This window comes from Bos indicus, chromosome 25 (genome assembly GCF_029378745.1).
Source record: "Bos indicus isolate NIAB-ARS_2022 breed Sahiwal x Tharparkar chromosome 25, NIAB-ARS_B.indTharparkar_mat_pri_1.0, whole genome shotgun sequence".
Classification (NCBI taxonomy): Eukaryota; Metazoa; Chordata; class Mammalia; order Artiodactyla; family Bovidae; genus Bos; species Bos indicus.
In genome coordinates, this window is record NC_091784.1 from 29366783 (window position 1) to 29384900 (window position 18118).

An 18118-nucleotide genomic window follows, 5' to 3' on the forward strand; every position below is an offset into this window, starting at 1 on the left:
TGTGTCAGCACATGCCAGGTGATTTCTTTTCTTTTTGCCTCGTCCCTCTCTTTCCTTATGTCTCACTTTTATCAAGTTGTGGGCGTTGGAACACCAGGGCCTGCAGGAGCGAGCAGTGGAGCTGAGACTGTGCGGTGGGCAGGGGCCAGGTTCCCCAAGGCCCTTTGGGCCTCACTGAGGCATTTAGATCTCGGAGGAGGAGGCCAGCACTGCCTGCATTGGGGCTTAGGAAATTTGTAAAGCAGTGTGTCAGGAAGACTGGTCTACCCCCCTGATACATGAAATGGGATGGAGCCTGAGGAGGCCTGGAGCTGTGAGAAGGAACAGGAGTTGAGGCCTGGCTGGGATCTCAACAGCTGGCCGGGCCTGGTGGCAGTTGCCTGTGGCGCTCAAAGGCGTGAGTCATGGCTGGCGTTTGCAGCCAGGGGCTCGTCGACGTGGGGAAAGGCCGCAGCCTCTCTGGGGAGGAGTAGCAAGGGGTTAGGAACATAGACTTTGGGGGGCCAGCTGTGCAGCTTGAGGGCTGTGAGAAGAAGACAGAAAGGGAAGGGCAGGGGTTAAAGGCTCCGGCGGGGGGGGGCGGGTTTGAGCAGAGTACCGGTTTAGGAAGGGAGGGTGTGGGTGGTGTCTGGAACACCACGAGCTCCGGCTTTCCTCGTTGAGAAGACAGGAGAACCTTCTGTTCCCATGTGAGAAGGAACGCTGAGGCAAGCCTAGAGGTTGTGCCCCCTGATGGCAGGCAGCCAGCCTTAAAATCTCAGTGACTCAGTGTGGATGTCTCTGCTGGTTCTCTTTGTTTAGGATGACCGCTCGTTAATAAACTTGCACCTCATGCACACCAGTTACTTCCTCTTTGTGATGGTGATCACGATGTTTTGCTACGCGGTTATCAAAGGCAGACCCAGCAAACTGCGTCAGAGCAATCCTGAATTCTGTCCCGAGAAGGTGAGTGGTGGGTGGGGTCTGGCCCAGGACTGCTCTGGAGGTCTCTGGGTACCAAAGTCCCAGTTAGTCCTATTTCCACTTACTGTGGGTGATTCCTTTTCTCCAGGGAAATTAGTTCCTGTCTATCAGCAGCCATTGCCCCTCAGCCTATGATATGGTGTTGCATTTTCAACCATATACGCAAGTCTTTGGTAAACCGTTCTCACATCCCCACTGGAGGGACTTTCCTGGGGAAGTCCCAACTGCTGCTGGACTCTGTCCTTCCAGCGTCCTGGTCAGGGAACTAAGATGCCACAGGCTACACCGTGTGGCCAAAAAACAAAACAAGCGAAATGAAAATTAGATCATTAACAAATTACGTACTGGGGACTTCCCTGGTAGTCCAGTGGCTCAGACTGCACTCCCAGTGCAGGGGGTCTGTATTCGATCCCTGATCAGGGAACTAGATCCCAAATGCTGCCATTGAGCCCTGGTCCAGCCAAATAAAATATTTTTTAAAAAAACGACTTTAAAAATTCTGTATTTAAAAAAAAGTTCCCCACTGGAGAACAGCTAACCCTGAGGGCTGCCTCCGTTCCACTGAGGTCTGTGTGCTGGTCACTTCCCAGAGCGCTGAAACTTGGCCCCATCTCAGCTCAGCACTTCATGAGATCAGCTGATTTCTATTCATTACCTCCTAGATGAGCTTGATCTTTTTAGCGTTTAATCGTTCCCCTGCCTGGCAGATGCATGCGTGTGGCTCCCTGGGTTCGGGGCTGGGCCCAGGCCCCCAGTAGGAGAGCTGGTGGGGCTGAGTTACCTGCTCGTCACTGCGTGACTGGTTGGCCGTCTTGCTGTCTCCTAGGTGGCTCTGGCAGACGCCTAATCCCACAGCTGCCGTTTTCCCAGAGAGACTGAAAGAACCATAATCATCGCCTGCTGAAGCCAGCCTGGGCCTGGACACTCTGTGAATACATTATCTTGCAATGTTGGGTTATTCCAGCCAAAGACATTTCAAGTGCCTGTAACTGATTTGTATATATTTATAAAAGTCCATTCAGAAATTGGTCCAGTGATGCACGTGCTTCGCACTGGGTGCCGCCGGAGCCCTTCAGCCTCACCCGCGGACTCAGCGGGATGGCCCACACGGCGCCGGAGAGGATTCGCGACCTCGCTGCCGGAGCAGGCCGTGCTGTCTTTCCCGGGGGCCCGAGGCGTGTCACTGCTGTGGGGGAGGTTTGCTTTGGTTCTTGTTCAGCCCGATCTGTACAGAATGTTCAAAACAGTCTGCACCTTTGATATGATACTGCATTTCCAAAGCCACCCCAATCCAGTTTGTGGATTTTATGTGTCTGTGGCTTAATAATTATAGTAACAACAATAATACCTTTTTCTCTGTTTTGCTTGCAAGGAAACATACCTAAGTTGTTTTTTTTTATCCCCCTCTTTTTCCCTTTGAAGAGAAAATAGTCACATTTTACTACTACTCTAGTTAGAGACTTGTGCTTTTATCTTGAGTAAAAAGTTAAATACTTAAAAGTCACTTACTTGGTAAAGATCAAAGTTTCATTTTCCACGTGGACAGCGAGGAGCCTGGTCTTGTTTGAGTTGAGCTGGCTCAGAGCGCTCCACTGTCCTTTTTCTTCTCTGTTGTCCCTTACCTCCGGTATAAAAGGTGAAACAGCTTCCTCACTCCAAAGGGCTTCAAAAATGAAGTACAAATGGCTCTAGAGTGAAAACGAGCCGTTCTCTTTTCTGCAGTGCAGATGACAGTAAGGAGAGGGAGGGCGCTGGTTCGGTCTAACAGTCATGAAAGGGCTTCTTGTTTTCTTTGAGGAGGGAGTGGATTTTTCTTTCCCTGGTGTTTTATGGGGAGGTGTTTCATTTTTATGCAGTTAACATACTTGGAAGGAAATGGCAACTTATAGATACAACATTAAGAAAACGTTGGCTGTGAAATCTGAGGGAAAATGATTCTGATTTGCCATTTATCAGGAAAACCAAAAGCATTTTTTTTTCTTATAACATTCTGATAATCTACTTCTTTTATCCCTTTTTCCTTCCAAGCCATCTTCATTTTAAAATGGTTGTGCATCTTTTCTAGCCCTTTATCACTTGTGTTATTACCATTTTTCTTCACAGCTTTTTGCCTTACTGACTCACAGTCATTAATGATTTCTGAGAGTTCTCCCAAGCAGTGATAGAGCAAAAGGGCAGTTAAGTCTTGGGCGTGACTGCCAGCACTTCTTTCCCTTAACTCCAGGTCTGTAGTCAGTTCTAAATTAGAACCAGCCCTGCAGTCTGAAATATATTGGCCTAGAACATTTTATCCCAAGTTTTTTTTTTTTTTAAATCCCAGGCATTTTTGAATGGAAAACATTTGTGGGCTTTTACTGAAGGTTATTAAAATAATCATCATAGTAACTTGATATGTTAGTACTTTTTTTTCCCTTTTAGTACATTTCAAGCACAATAATCAGACTTGTCTATCCGTTTTTTTTTTAATGATATGAGTTGCTTACCTGATGCATAAGCTAATCAGTTAATTTAGTTTTCTCTTTAGAGACTTTGAGACTTACAAGATGAGATTGAGAAAAAGCCATTTGCTTGGCCTTTAGAAACATCAGTATCATTAAGACCAACAGATTTTAGATGAAGCTGCTACTGAATTAATAAAATCCCAAGGAAGTAGAGTTACAGAAATAGATTATTAACTGGCAGAGTAATATAAAAGGAAGACAGGTGAAAAAAGTCAGTTTCACTGGTTCGTTGGGTCCAGCTTGTTGCTAATATTAATGACCCTTGTGTCAATTACAGGGACTGGCTGGCATCTGCTGGCAGGGGAGGAGAGACTCTGTTAGGCACAAGGAAAGGAAGTGCCAAAAACGCCTGGACAGTATGACTTGTCACGAGGCCAGGACACAAACACACTTTAAACCCAGCATTCTCCCCTCGCAGGTGATCTCAGATCTTACGGAAACCCAGTCAGGTGTACAAAGGAAGGCTGGGGATGCCAGCGGTGCTGGGTCCACCGACCCTCAGCAAGTCCAGAGGACCCGTTACTACCCGGGCACTGACAGACAAGGCCCTGTCCTCCGCTGTCCCTCACTGGGAGGGCGGGGGACCTCAGGATGAGAAGAGGGTCGTAGACAGGGCCTGTCTCCCCTCCAGGGGTGACCCCGTGCAGAAGCACTGGCCCGTCCTCAGGCATCTTGGACCGGAGTCCAACAAAAGGTCAGCAACTTACTATTAAAACAGTTGTTTCAGATCATATTGATCTCTTTCCCTTTTCCTTTTGTCCTTCCACTGTATGACTTGAATCAGTTTTGATTCTATTTGTAAGTTTTTCTCGTCGTTAGGAACCTGCCACTTCTGTTACGTTCTCTCGGGCAGTGTAGGGGTTCAGCCTCCTGGTTTTTCACCCTCCTGCAGGCACTGTGGGGCTCTGAGGGCCAGCGGGTCCGTGTCACTCACCTTGCTGCATGATGGTCGGTAGCCGATCTGTTCCGGCATTCACTCCCAGGTTAATTTTCTGTGTTGAAACTGTGCACATGTGCTTTCCAGAATAAAATGTCTGAATTTACTTGCTGTGTCTCCATTTCCTCCTGTCTGCTGGGTGTTTTCTAAGGGAAGAACATACACGATAAGTCAGTAGGTGTGTTTTGCAAGCTGTTCTTAAGTGTCAGCTGTCGTCAGGATGAGGGGCGGGCAGGGTTTCCTCCCAAGCACCCAGGTCTTCTCCCCCAGACTACAGAACCTTAGTGTGCCGGACCACGAGTGCTCGCGGTCCTGCCCAACTCCTGCCCGGGAGGAGCGGTAGGAGCATTTGAACGGGGACGGGATTTATAGACACCGTCTCAGTCCCACTCGCTCTCCGTGTGCTCTCGCCCAAGGTACCGGAGCCAGCCCCGACTCCCCAGTACAGAGCTACCACACAGGCCAGCCCTGCTTTGTCAGGAAAGGCATCCTCTGCAGTTACCTGTAGCTATTTGTGAAGGGCAGTGTGTTCACCGATGTGAATTCTTCCCCTTTCCCGGTAGGCTGGGGCTCTGTGGGTCTGCCCTTCCTCAGTCCCCGATGGTGCCAGGCAGGGAGGGGTCGGCCTCCGGGTGCCCAGTTGGGAGCGGGCTGCCTCAGTGGGCGCTCGTGTCTGCCCCTCCGCCCGGCCCTGCCCTCTCTAGCTGGCGGAGCACAACTCACCGTGCTTTGCATGGTGCTTTGCTGCTGCCTCCTCGGGCTGGGAGGCTCGGGTGTGGCGTCTCCTCTCCATCACGGTGAAGAAGCCCTTGGAAAATAAGGGCTTGCATCTTCCTTCTCCCATCATCTGTAAAACCTGACATAGACCCAGTCCACAAGTCCATTAGCCATGGTGCTTTGTAAGCATCTCCTTGTCCTGGTGAGTCTCAGACACACAGAACCGTCTCTGCAGATTTCGGGAGAAGCAGAGTGAATGCACAGACCCAAGGTGCATTGCGGAGTCCATTCCAGCTTGTGAGCTTATTTCCAGTCTTGAACAAACCTCTGCCCATCTGTTTTTCCCTCTGAAGGCCCCACACTCATAACACACCAGGTGTTGCTGGTGGGGGAACAGCAGCGGTCTGACCATTGCAAGAACAGACGGCAAGTTGACAGTGCCTTGTCCAGGGGGAAGGAGATTAGGTTTTGCTTTTCATGTTACTCACCCTCTTTACTCCAGACTCTTGCTTACCCAAGAACACGTTTTTCTGGGGTTCTTAAGTGCCGTCGTCCATCTAGGAACTAGAGGCGCAGCAGCCCACAGACAAAATGCTTGGCCTCTGGGTGCCTCCTGGTGGGGGAGATAGTGCATAAACACAGAAGTATATTTCTGATCTAATGGCAGCTAGTGATGAGATAAAGGTTCTTGGGACAGAGGATGAGGGCTGTGATGCCTCAGCTGCGGTGATCACAGGAGGCATCTTCAAAAGAGGTACGCTTTGAAGTCACACAGAGCGGGGAGTGCTGGCCTGGGGCATTCCAGGCAGAGGGCAGAGACTGTGCTCCCAGGGCCCTGGCTTACGATGGGTGGAGAATGGAGTCCCACAGGGATCTGTCTTCCCACCAGAGGACAAGCCAGGCTGCTGCCGGGGCGGCCCCACAGTCTATGCAGGGAGATGTCCTACACCATCTGGTCCACGCAGGGTGTTATCAGAGTCAGTGTGGCAGGTCTGAGCCCCGGCCCCAATTCACAACAGGCCGTGTAACGTAGGCTGAGTGGTTTAACCTCTCTGTGTCCATTTCCCATCTGTAAAGTAGGGATAACAGCAGCCACTTGAATACAGTGAGGACTGAACAGGTTAACAGTGCAACAGTGTATGGTGCTCTGTAAACATTATAATGAAGTGTGAGGCGGGGGTGTCCAAGAGCGAGGCTGGTGGATCACCTCTGGTTTGGTAGGTGAGAATTAGCAAAGCGGAGAGATCTCCCCCAAGCTCTAGTCTTTGTCAACAGCGGTACTGCCCTTGCAGTGGGTTCCTATCATCTGATGAGAACTGATGTGCAAAGCAAGTGTATATAACACATTTCAGGAGACGAAAACCATGCTTATCACATAGGACATGCACTGCTATTTAACATTTTTAGTTTCTTCTAATTGAATGGAGAAGGCAATGGCACCCCACTCAAGTACTCTTGCCTGGGAAATCCCATGGATGGAGGAGCCTGGTAGGCTGCAGTCCATGGGGTCGCTAGGAGTCAGACACGACTGTGTAACTTTCAAGTAGACAACCTGAGCAACTTCCCTTTCACTTTTCACTTTCATGCATTGGAGAAGGAAATGGCAAGCCACTCCAGTGTTCTTGCCTGGTGAATTCCATGGACAGAGGAGTCTGTCTGGCTACAGTCTATTGAGCCACAAAGAGTCAGACATGACTGAGCGACTTAAATTAGTCAGCAGCAGAGCTAGATGATCGATGTTATAGTTGTGGAGGCCTGGAGTCAGCCCGCTTACTTAGATCCCCTCCATGGAGGGAATGCGGTGGAGGCGTGGAGTCCAGCACTTGGGGGTGAGTTGGGAGAAACAAGACCAGAGCTGAGCTCACAAGCCCCGCCTACTGTCCTATTCACACCCTCCCTACTTTGGTGACTGGAAAAGTTAAAGGTTAATGGGGCAACTTGACCAGTGATTGGGTCCATTGAACTATGTGAAGGTTGACATTCCTCATGAGCCCTGATGGAGGAGGGAGAGGCTAGGACTCATATGCAATCGTGAGTGTACACTGATAAAAGTAGGTGCCTTGGATTGCAGGGCGGGTGATGTTGGAGGCTGCTGCTGCTAAGTCGCTTCAGTCGTGTCGGACTCTGTGTGACCCCAGAGACAGCAGCCCACCAGGCTCCCCGTCCCTGGGATTCTCCAGGCAAGAGCACTGGAGTGGGTTGCCATTGCCTTCTCCTCGGAGGCTGCTAGTTATAGTTATGTACTGAGTTCTGGTCCTGCAAGTTCGACCTGAAACCTTCTGAGTCTTCCCTCACCAGCAGAGGGAGGTCTACCTTAAGAAGCCAGGTTCATCCCCTGGGGCTGAAGCTAGGAGGTTGGAGTCTGGGTCCCCAGTGCATCCTCAGCTGTGTCCACGGGTGAGAGAGGTTTAAGGGTGTCTGAGTATTTCTGGCAAAGTGTCGGGCAACTGTAAAATAGGATGAAATTGTCAGGACAACCACTTCAGGGCTCTGAAAGTTGACCCAAGGCAAGTAAATGAAAAAGAATTGAGATGCAACTGTTTATGGAAAGATGGCTGAACTTCCAGAAAGAACACTAAGTATTTCACCTGGAGCTGCTTCATTTTCTCCCTCATTCCTAGCTTAGAGTGCTGCCAGGGTGAAGGTGTCTTTAAAAAGCTAGCAGCTTCATTGTTGGGCTTGCTCTGCAGGGAAAGGTGAAAAACTCTTGTTCAGTGGCATTGTCTGTAAAAATAGCAAACTTGATAGAACGAGAAAGGAGAAAGCTTGGGGTGGGTGGCAGACTCTAGAGAAATTTACCAAGGAACTCCTGGAAAAGAGCCAGAGAGGTTCCACACATCCCTGGTAGGGAGGCCATGTGCACACACAGGGGCGACCCAGGGATTCAAGCTCTGTACTGGGAAGTATCAGAAGTTGGGATAGACTTGGAAACACACTGAATTTTGAATAGGCTTCCCCACTCGCCACCAGAGCTGTAGGCAAAGATTGAGATGTTTGGGCAGAACCTCTAACCAGGCATTGCCTGACTTGTATGCTATGTAGACCTAAGGGCAATCTCTTCGGAGGTTTTTATTTTACAAAAAACAAAATATAAGTTAAACTGAGAAGAGACATCATGGGTTACATACCATGGAGAAGATCAGATCAGATCAGTCGCTCAGTCGTGTCCAACTCTTTGCGACCCCATGAAACGCAGCATGCCAGGCCTCCCTGTCCATCACCAACTCCCAGAGTTCACTGAGACTCACGTCCATCAAGTCAGTGATGCCATCCAGCCATCTCATCCTCTGTCGTCCCCTTCTCCTGCCCCCAATCCCTCCCAGCATCAGAGTCTTTTCCAATGAGTCAACTCTTCGCATGAGGTGGCCAAAGTACTGGAGCCTCAGCTTTAGCATCATTCCTTCCAAAGAAATCCCAGGGCTGATCTCCTTCAGAATGGACTGGTTGGATCTCCTTGCAGTCCAAGGGACTCTCAAGAGTCTTCTCCAACACCACACTTCAAAGCATCAATTCTTCAATGCTCAGCCTTCTTCACAGTCCAACTCTCACATCCATACATGACCACAGGAAAAACCATAGCCTTGACTAGACGAACCTTTGTTGGCAAAGTAATGTCTCTGCTTTTCAATATGGTATCTAGGTTGGTCATAACTTGCCTTCCAAGGAGTAAGCGTCTTTTAATTTCATGGCTGCAGTCACCATCTGTAGTGATTTTGGAGCCCAGAAAAATAAAGTCTGTCACTGTTTCCACTGTTTCCCCATCTATTTCCCATGAAGTGGTGGGACCTGATGCCATGATCTTCGTTTTCTGAATGTTGAGCTTTAAGCCAACTTTTTCACTCTCCACTTTCACTTTCATCAAGAGGCTTTTTATTTCGTCTTCGCTTTCTGCCATAAGGGTGGTGTCATCTGCATATCTGAGGTTATTGATATTTCTCCCAGCAATCTTGATTCCATTTTGGTTTCTTCCAGTCCAGCGTTTCTCATGATGTACTCTGCATATAAGTTAAATAATCAGGGTGACAATATACAGCCTTGACGAACTCCTTTTCCTATTTGGAACCAGTCTGTTGTTCCATGTCCAATTCTAACTCCTTTTCCTATTTGGAACCAGTCTGTTGTTCCATGTCCAATTCTAACTGTTGCTTCCTGACCTGCATACAAATTTCTCAAGAGGCAGATCAGGTGTTCTGGTATTCCCATCTCTTTCAGAATTTTCCACAGTTTATTGTGATCCACACAGTCAAAGGCTTTGGCATAGTCAATAAAGCAGAAATAGTTGTTTTTCTGGAACTCTCTTGCTTTTTCTATGATCCAGCGGATGTTGGCAATTTGATCTCTGGTTCCTCTGCCTTTTCTAAAACCAGCTTGAACATCAGGAAGTTCACGGTTCACATATTGCTGAAGCCTGGCTTGGAGAATTTTGAGCATTACTTTACTAGCGTGTGAGATGAGTGCAATTGTGCGGTAGTTTGAGCATTCTTTGGCATTGCCTTTCTTTGGGATTGGAATGAACACTGACCTTTTCCAGTCCTGTGGCCACTGCTGAGTTTTCCAAATTTGCTGACATATTGAGTGCAGCACTTTCACAGCATCATCTTTCAGAATTTGGAATAGCTGAACTGGAATTCCATCACCTCCACTAGCTTTGTTCGTAGTGATGCTTTCTAAGGCCCACTTGACTTCACATTCCAGGATGTCTGGCTCTAGGTCAGTGATCACAGCATCATGATTATCTGGGTCGTGAAGATTTTTTGGACAGTTCTTCTGTGTATTCTTGCCATCTCTTCTTAATATCTTCTGCTTCTGTTAGGTCCATACCATTTCTGTCCTTTATCGAGCTCATCTTTGCATGGAGAAGATAGTTTCTACAAATTGAGTATAGGCTATTTACTAACAATGAAACAATAACAGCATCAGGGGGAGGGGATCAGAATCCACAGTTACTACAATATATTAGCTAAAATGTCCAGTTTTCAACAAAAAATGAAAACCAAAATTAAAAATACGGTACCATTTGTGTGTGTGTGTCTTCAGTCGCTGAGTCATGACCAACTCCTTGCGACCCCATGGACTGTAGCCCATCAGGCTCCTCTGTCCATCGGATTCCCCAGGCAAGAATACTGCAGCAGGTTGCATTTATTTCCAGCTCCAGGGGTTCTTCCCGACCCAGGGATCTCACCGGCACCTCTTACGTCTCCTGCATTGGCAGGCGGATTCTTTATCACTAGTACCACCTGGGAAGCCCCTAAATCCCCATAAGTTATGCAAAAATTGACTCAAAATGGATCATGTAAAATATAAAACTTTAGGAAAAAAATAGAGAATCTTTAATGTCCAGGGCTAGGTAAAGGAAGTGTAGATATGACATCAGAAGCAGAATCCATAAAAGGAAAAACTGACAAATTAGACCTCGTCAAAATGTAGCTACTGCTACTGGAGAGGAGCGGTGAAATTGCTCCAGAAAGAATGAAGAGGCGGAGCCAAAGCGGAAACAACGCCTGGGTGTGGATGTGACTGGTGATAGAAGCAAGGCCCGATGCTGTAAAGAACAGTATTGCATAGGAACCTGGAATGTTAGGTCCACGAATCAAAGCAAATTGGAAGTGGGCCAACAGGAGGTGGCAAGAGTGAACACTGTCATTTTAGGAATCAGTGAACTCAGATGGATGGGAATGGGCGAAATTAATCCAGATGACCATTATATATACTACTGTGGGCAAGAATCCCTTAGAAGAACTGGAGTAGCCCTCATAGTCAACAAAAGAGTCTGAAATGCAGTTCTCACGTGCAATCTCAAAAACAACAGAATGATTTTGGTTCGTTCCCAAAGCAAACCATTCAATATCACAGTAATCCAAGTCTCTGCCCCAACCACTAACGTTGAAGAAGCTGAGGTTGAATGGTTCTATGATGACCTAAAAGACCTTCTAGAACTAACACCAAAAAAAAGATGTCTGTTTCATCACAGGACTGGAACACAAAAGTAAGAACTCAGGAGATATCTGGAGTAACAGGCAAGTTTGGCCTTGGAGTTCAAAATGAAACAGGGCAAAGGCTAACAGAGAACGCACTGGTCATAGCAAACACCTTTCAACAACACAAGAGATGACTCTACACATGGACATCACCAGATGGTCAATATGGAAATAAGGTTGATTATATTCTTTGCAACCAAAAATAGAGAAGCTCTATACAGTCAGCAAAAACAAGACCTGACTCAGATCATCAGCTCCTTATTGCAAAATGCAGACTTAAGTTGAAGAAAGTAAGGAAAACCACTAGGCCTTTCAGGTATGACCTAAATCAAATCCCTTATGATTTTACAGTGGAAGTGACAAATAGATCAAAGGAATAGATCTGGTAGACGGAGTGCTTGAAAACCTATGGATGGAGGTTCCTAACACTGTACAGGAGGTGGTGAACAAAATCATCCCCAAGAAAAACAAATGCAAGAAGGCAAAGTGGCTGTCTGTGGAGGCCTTACAGACAGCTGAGAAGTGAAAGGCAAAGGAGAAAGGGAAAGATATAGCCAACTGCAGAGGTGCAAAGAAAAGCCAGGAGAGACAGGAAAGCCTTCTCAGATGAATGGTGCAAAGAAACAGAGGAAAAGAGTAGAACGACAGACTAGAGATCTCCTCAAGAAAATTAGATCAAGGGAGTGTTTCCTGTAAAGATGGACAAAGGACAGAAACGGTAAAAGCCTAACAGAAGCAGAAGAGATTTTAAGAAGAGGTGGCAAGAATACACAGGAGAACTATACAGGAAAGGTCTTAATGACCCGGATAACCACGATGGTGTGATCACTAACCTAGAGCCAGACATCCTGGAGTGTGAAGTTGAGTGGGCCTTAGGAAGCATTATTACAAGCAAAGCTAGTGGAGGTGATGGAATTCCAGCTGAGCTGTTTAAAATCCTAAAAAAGGATGCTATGAAAGTGCTGCACTCAATATGCCAGCAAATTTGGAAAACTCAGCAGTGGCCACAGGACTGGAAATGGTCAGTTTTCATTCCAATCCCAAAGAAGGGCAATGCCAAAGAATGTTCAAGCTACCATTCATTGCTTTGCATTCCAGCAAGGTAATGCTAAAAATCCATCAAGTTAGGCTACAACAGTACGTGAATTTCCAGATGTACTAGCTGAATTTAGAAAAGGCAGAGGAACCAGAGATCAAATTGCCAACATCCATTGGATCATCAAGAGAATTTCAGACAAAACAACTACTTCCACTTCACTGACTACGCTAAAGCCTTTGTGTGGATTACAACAAACTAGAAAATTTTTAAAGAGATGGGAAACCTGACCACCTAACCTGCCTCCTGAGAAACCTGTTTGAAGGTCAAGAAGCAACAGAACCGGACATGGAACAATAGCTGGTTCAAAATTGGGAAAGGAGTACGTCAAGGCTGTATATTGTCACCCTGCTTATTTAACTTATATACAGAGTCCATCATGTGAAATGCTGGGCTGGATGAAGCTCAAGCTGGAATCAAGGTTGCAAGGAGAAATATCAACCTCAGATATGCAGATGATACCACTCTAATGGCAGAAAGCGAAGAGGAACTAAAAAACCTCCTGATGAAATTGAAAGAGGAGAGTGAAAATGCTGGTTTAAAAAACTCAACATTCAGAAAAACTAAGATCATGGCATCCGGTCCCATTACTTCACAGAAAATAGATGGGGAAAAAACGGAAACAGTAACAGGCTTTACTTTTTGGGCTCCAAAATCACTGTGGATGGTGACTGCAGCCATGAAATTAAAAAACACTTTTTCCTTGGACAAAAAGTTATGACACACCTAGACAGCATATTAAAAAGCAGAGCTATCACTTTGCTGACAAAGGTCCATCTAGTCAAAGCTATGGTTTTTCCAGTAGTCATGTATGGATGTGAGAGTTGGACTATAAAGAAAGCTGAGCACCAAAGAATTGATGCTTTTGAACTTTGGTGTTGGAGAAGACTCTTGACTCCCTTGGACTGCAAGGAGGTCAAACCAGTCAATCCTAAAGGAAATCAGTCCTCAATATTCATTGGAAGGACTGATGCTGAAGCTCCAATACTTTGGCCACCTAATGCAAAGAACCAACTCATTGGAAAAGACCTTGATGCTGGGAAAGATTGAAGGCAAAAGGAGAAGAAGGCGGCAGAGGATGAGATGGTTAGATAGCATCACCAATTCAGTGGACATGAGTTTCCGTGAACTCCAGAAGATAGTGAAGGACAGGGAAACCTGGCGTGCTACAGTCCATGGCATTGCAAAGAGGCGGACACAACTTAGCGACTGAACAATGACAACAAAATGTAAAACATCAGTTCTTCTGTGCTCACCCTTCTTTATGGCCCTGGTGGTTCAGTGGCTCAATGCAAGGGGCCCAGGGTTGATTCCTAGTCTGGAAACTAGATTCCACCTGCCGCAAAAGAAGATCAAAAATTCTGCGTGCTGCAACTGAGGCCCCATGCAGTCAAATAAATTTATTTTTTTTAATGTAAAACACTTGCTGCTCTGTGGAAGACAGTCAAGAGGAAGAAAAGGGAAGCTACAGAGTTGGAGAAAATATTTGCAAACCACATATCCAACAAAGGACTACTTTCTAGAATATATAAAGAACTCCCAAAATTCAACAGTAAAGGCAAAACAAAACCCCAAACCACACAGTCCAATTAGAAAATGAGCAGAAGACAGGAACAGACATTTCACTGAAGAAGATTTACAGATATCACATAAGCACGCTGAAAGATGTTGAACATCTTTAGCCATTAAGGAAATGCAAATTAAAACCACAGTGAGGGATGTCTGTGGTAGTCCAGTGGTAAAGAATCTGCCTTTCAATGCAGAGGACGTGGGTTCGATCCCTGGTCTGGGAAGATCCCACAGGGCGCAGGGCACCTAAGCCCATGGGCCTTAACTAGAGAACCCGTGCCGCGACTAAGACCTGATGCAACCAAATAAATAAATAAACCACAATGAGATGTCACTGCACACCTACCAGCATCACTAAAATTACAAAAAAATAGTGACTATCAAATGCTAGTAAGGACACAGAGAAAATGAGTTACCCATACATTGCTGGGGGGATGTAAAATGGCACACATACTCTGGAAACAGTGTGGAATTGCTTATAAAACTAAATGTGCAATTACCATACAACCAGAAATCCCAGAGAAATAAAAATGTATGTTCACATAAAAACCTGTGCACGGGCTTGCCTGGTGGCTCAGTGGTTAAGAATCAGCCTGCCAATGCAGGGGACACAGGTTCAATCCCTGGTCCAAAAAGACACCACGTGCCGCGAAGCAACTAAGCCCCGTGTGCTACAGCTATTAAGCCTGTGCTCTAGAGCCCTGGAACCACAACAAGAGAAGCCGCAGCAATGAGAAGCCCTCACACGGCAACTGGAGAGTAGCCCCTGCTCATTGCAACTAGAGAAAGTCATGAAGACCCAGCACAGCCAGAGATAAAATAAAAAATAGACAAATAAATCTTAAAACAAGAAGAAAAAAACCCATGCATGAATGTTCATAGCAGCTTTATTTTGTAATAATCAAAACCCAGAAATGATTCGACATGTTTTTTAGTGGGTGAATGGATGGTTCAACAAATTGTGTGTGTTAGTCAGTTTGGGATGCTATAACAAATTACCATAGGCAGGCAGGCTTATAAACAACAGAAACTTATTTCTCACATTTTGGGTGGGAAGTCCAAGATCCAGGCTCCAGCAGACCTGACGTCTGATGAGAGCCTGCTTCCTATTCTGGAATTTCATTTGTTGTTGTTGTTAAGGCACTAAGTCATGTCCAACTCTGCGGTCCCACGGATGTAGCCCACAAGGGTCCTCTGTGCATGGGATTTCCCAGGCAAGAGTACTGGAGTGGGTTGCCATTTCCTTCTCCAGGGGGTCTTCCCAATCCAGGGATTGAACACGTGTCTCCTGCATTGGCAGGCAGATTCTTTTCTGCTGAGCCACCAGGAAAGCCTGGAGTTTCTGAAAAGGAGTACATCAAGGCTATATATTGTCACCCTGCTTATTTAACTTATATGCAGAGTACATCATGAGAAACGCTGGACTGGAAGAAACCAAAATGGAATCAAGACTGCCGGGAGAAATATCAATAACCTCAGATATGCAGATGACACCACCCTTATGGCAGAAAGTGAAGAGGAACTCAAAAGCCTCTTGATGAAAGTGAAAGTGGAGAGTGAAAAAGTTAGCTTGAAGCTCAACATTCAGAAAACAAAGATCATGGCATTGGGTCCCATCACTTCATGGGAAATAGATGGGGAAACAGTGGAAACAGTGTCAGACTTTATTTTGGGGGGCTCCAAAATCACTGCAGATGGTGACTGCAGCCATGAAATTAAAAGACACTTACTCCTTGGAAGGAAAGTTATGACCAACCTAGATAGCATATTCAAAAGCAGAGACATTACTTTGCCAATGAAGGTTCGTCTAGTCAAGGCTATGGTTTTTCCAGTGGTCATGTATGGATGTGAGAGTTGGACTGTGAAGAAGGCTGAGCGTTGAAGAATTGATGCTTTTGAACTGTGGTGTTGGAGAAGACTCTTGAGAGTCCCTTGGACTGCAAGGAGATCCAACCAGTCCATTCTGAAGGAGATCAGCCCTGGGATTTCTTTGGAAGGAATGATGCTAAAGCTGAAACTCCAGTACTTTGGCCACTTCATGCGAAGAGTTGACTCATTGGAAGAGACTCTGATGCTGGGAGGGATTGGGGGCAGGAGGAGAAGGGGATGACAGAGGATGAGATGGCTGGATGGCATCATTGACTCGATGGACGTGAGTCTGAGTGAACTCCAGGAATTGGTGATGGACAGGGAGGCCTGGCATGCTGCGATTCATGGGCTCGCAAAGAGTTGGACACGACTGAGTGACTGAACTGAACTGAACTGAATCCCATTCTTTAGTGTCCTGCCTTCATGACCAAATCATTTTCCAAAGGTCCCGCCTCTAAATACTGTTATAGTGGGTTAAGTTTCTCCATATGGCAACACAAAAATTTAATCTACATCACTGTGGTACACTCATAACATGAAACACTCTTCAGTAATAAAAAGGAATATGTTCTTTTTTCTTGGCCATGCCACACAGCATGTGGGATCTTAGTTCCCCAAACAGGGATCAAACCTACGCCCCCTGCACTGAAAGGTGAAGTCTTAAACCACTGGGCCACAAGGGAAGTCCCAGAAACAAACTCGTTTTTAATTATATTTTTTCTTGAAGTATAGTTATTTATAATGTTGTGTTAGTTTCCGGACAGCAAGTGATTCAATTTATATATATATATTATATAATAGAATATGATATATATTCTTTCCATTATTGTTTATTATAGGATATTGAATATAGTTCCCTATGATGTACAGTAAGACCTTGTGCAGTAGTTTGCATGTATAGTAGTTTGTACCTGCTAATCCCGTAACTCCCAATTTATCTCTTCTCACACCTCTTTCGTGCTTTCCTGATGGCTCAGATGGTAAAGAATCTGCCTGTCATGCAGGAGACCCAGGTTCCAACCTTGGGTCAGGAAAATCCCCTAGAGCAGGATGGCTACCCATTCCAGTATTATTGCTTGGAGAATTCCAGGGAGAGAGGAGCCTGGCAGGCTATTGTCCGTGGGGTTGCAAAGAATTGGCCGTGATAGAGCAACTAACGCTTTCACTGCCTATTCCCCTTCAGTAACCATGTCTGTGAGTCTGATTCTGTTTTATAAATAAGTTCATTTGTATCACATGTTCTATGCCACATGTGAGTGAGATTGTATGGTACTTGTCTTTCTGTCTGAATTACGTCACTTCGTATGATTATCTCTAGGTCCGTCCATGTTGTTGCAAATGGCTTGATTTCTTTTTATGGCTGAGTAGTATTCCAGTATATATCTGTCTCTATGTATACTATGTGTATTATTCTATATGCCACACGCTCTTTGTCCATTCATCCGTCAGTGGACACTCAGGTTCTTCCATGTCTTAGCTGTTGTCAATAGTGCTGCTGCGAACACTGGGGTGCACATATCTTTTCAAATTAAGAGTTTGGGCCAGATGTGTGTGCAGCCTAGGATTGCTGGATCATATGGTAACTATTTTTAGTTTTCTTAAGGAGCTTCCATCCTGTTTTCCATAGTGGCTACACCAATTTACATTCCCACCAACAGTGTAGGAAGGTCCCAAAAAAGAATGGATTCTTCCTTGTAAATTTTATTTGCTTACTTTATTTATTTTTGGCTTGCTGGGTCTTCGTCGCTGTGTGCGGGCTTTCTCTGGGTGTGGTGAGTGGGGGCTACTCTCTAGTTGCGGTGGGCAGGCTTCTCATTACAGCGGCTTCTCTTGTCGCTGAGCACAGGTTCTAGGGTACGTGGGCTTCAGGAGTTGTGGCGCTTGGGCTTAGTTGCCCCACAGCGCAACTAAGACAAGGGATTGAACCTGTGTCCTCTGCTTTGACAGGCATATTCCCAACCACTGGGCCAGCAGGGACACCCAGGAATGAACTCTTGATACATGCAACAGCTGGGATAGATCTCAAAGGCGTTGTGCTAAGTAAAAGAAGCCAGTCTTAAATGTTCACATACTATACGATTTCTCTTATACCACTTTCTTGAAATGACAATTTATAGAATTGGACAACATTTCTTCATAGTTTTCAGGAGTTGTAAGTGGGAGTGTAGGTATGGCCATAAAAGAACAACAGGAGGGATCTTTTTTTTTTTTTTTTTTTTTGGCCATGCTGCACAGCATGGCATGCAGGATCTTAGCTCCCCATCCAGGAGTCAAACCTGAGCCCCTTGTAGTGCGAGTACAGGTCTTAACCGCTGCACCACCAGGGAAGTCCCACTAGATGATCTTAACAATAGATGTGAGATGGTAGAAGAATCAATGAACGTGAACACAGATCGTGAAAATCACCCAAGCCTGAATACTAGACAGAAAGAAAGATGGAAGAAAAATGAACAGAGCCTCAGGACCCATGGGCAACGTCAAGCATACC

General features: G+C 46.0%; 1 protein-coding gene across 4 annotated transcripts in view; it reads left to right on the plus strand.

Annotated features, from left to right (window-relative positions):
* Window positions 1-4507, plus strand: part of TMEM248 (transmembrane protein 248) — a 42290-nt gene extending 37783 nt beyond the window's left edge. For all 4 annotated transcript variants that reach the window (XM_019987656.2, XM_019987655.2, XM_070779993.1 and 1 more), the window contains 2 exons: window positions 802-945; window positions 1790-4507. In XM_019987656.2, the coding sequence (XP_019843215.2) occupies window positions 802-945; window positions 1790-1810 (165 nt within the window). In that variant the 3' untranslated portion in view covers window positions 1811-4507. The remainder of the gene's footprint in view (window positions 1-801; window positions 946-1789) is intronic.
* Window positions 4508-18118: the final 13611 nt, after the last annotated feature.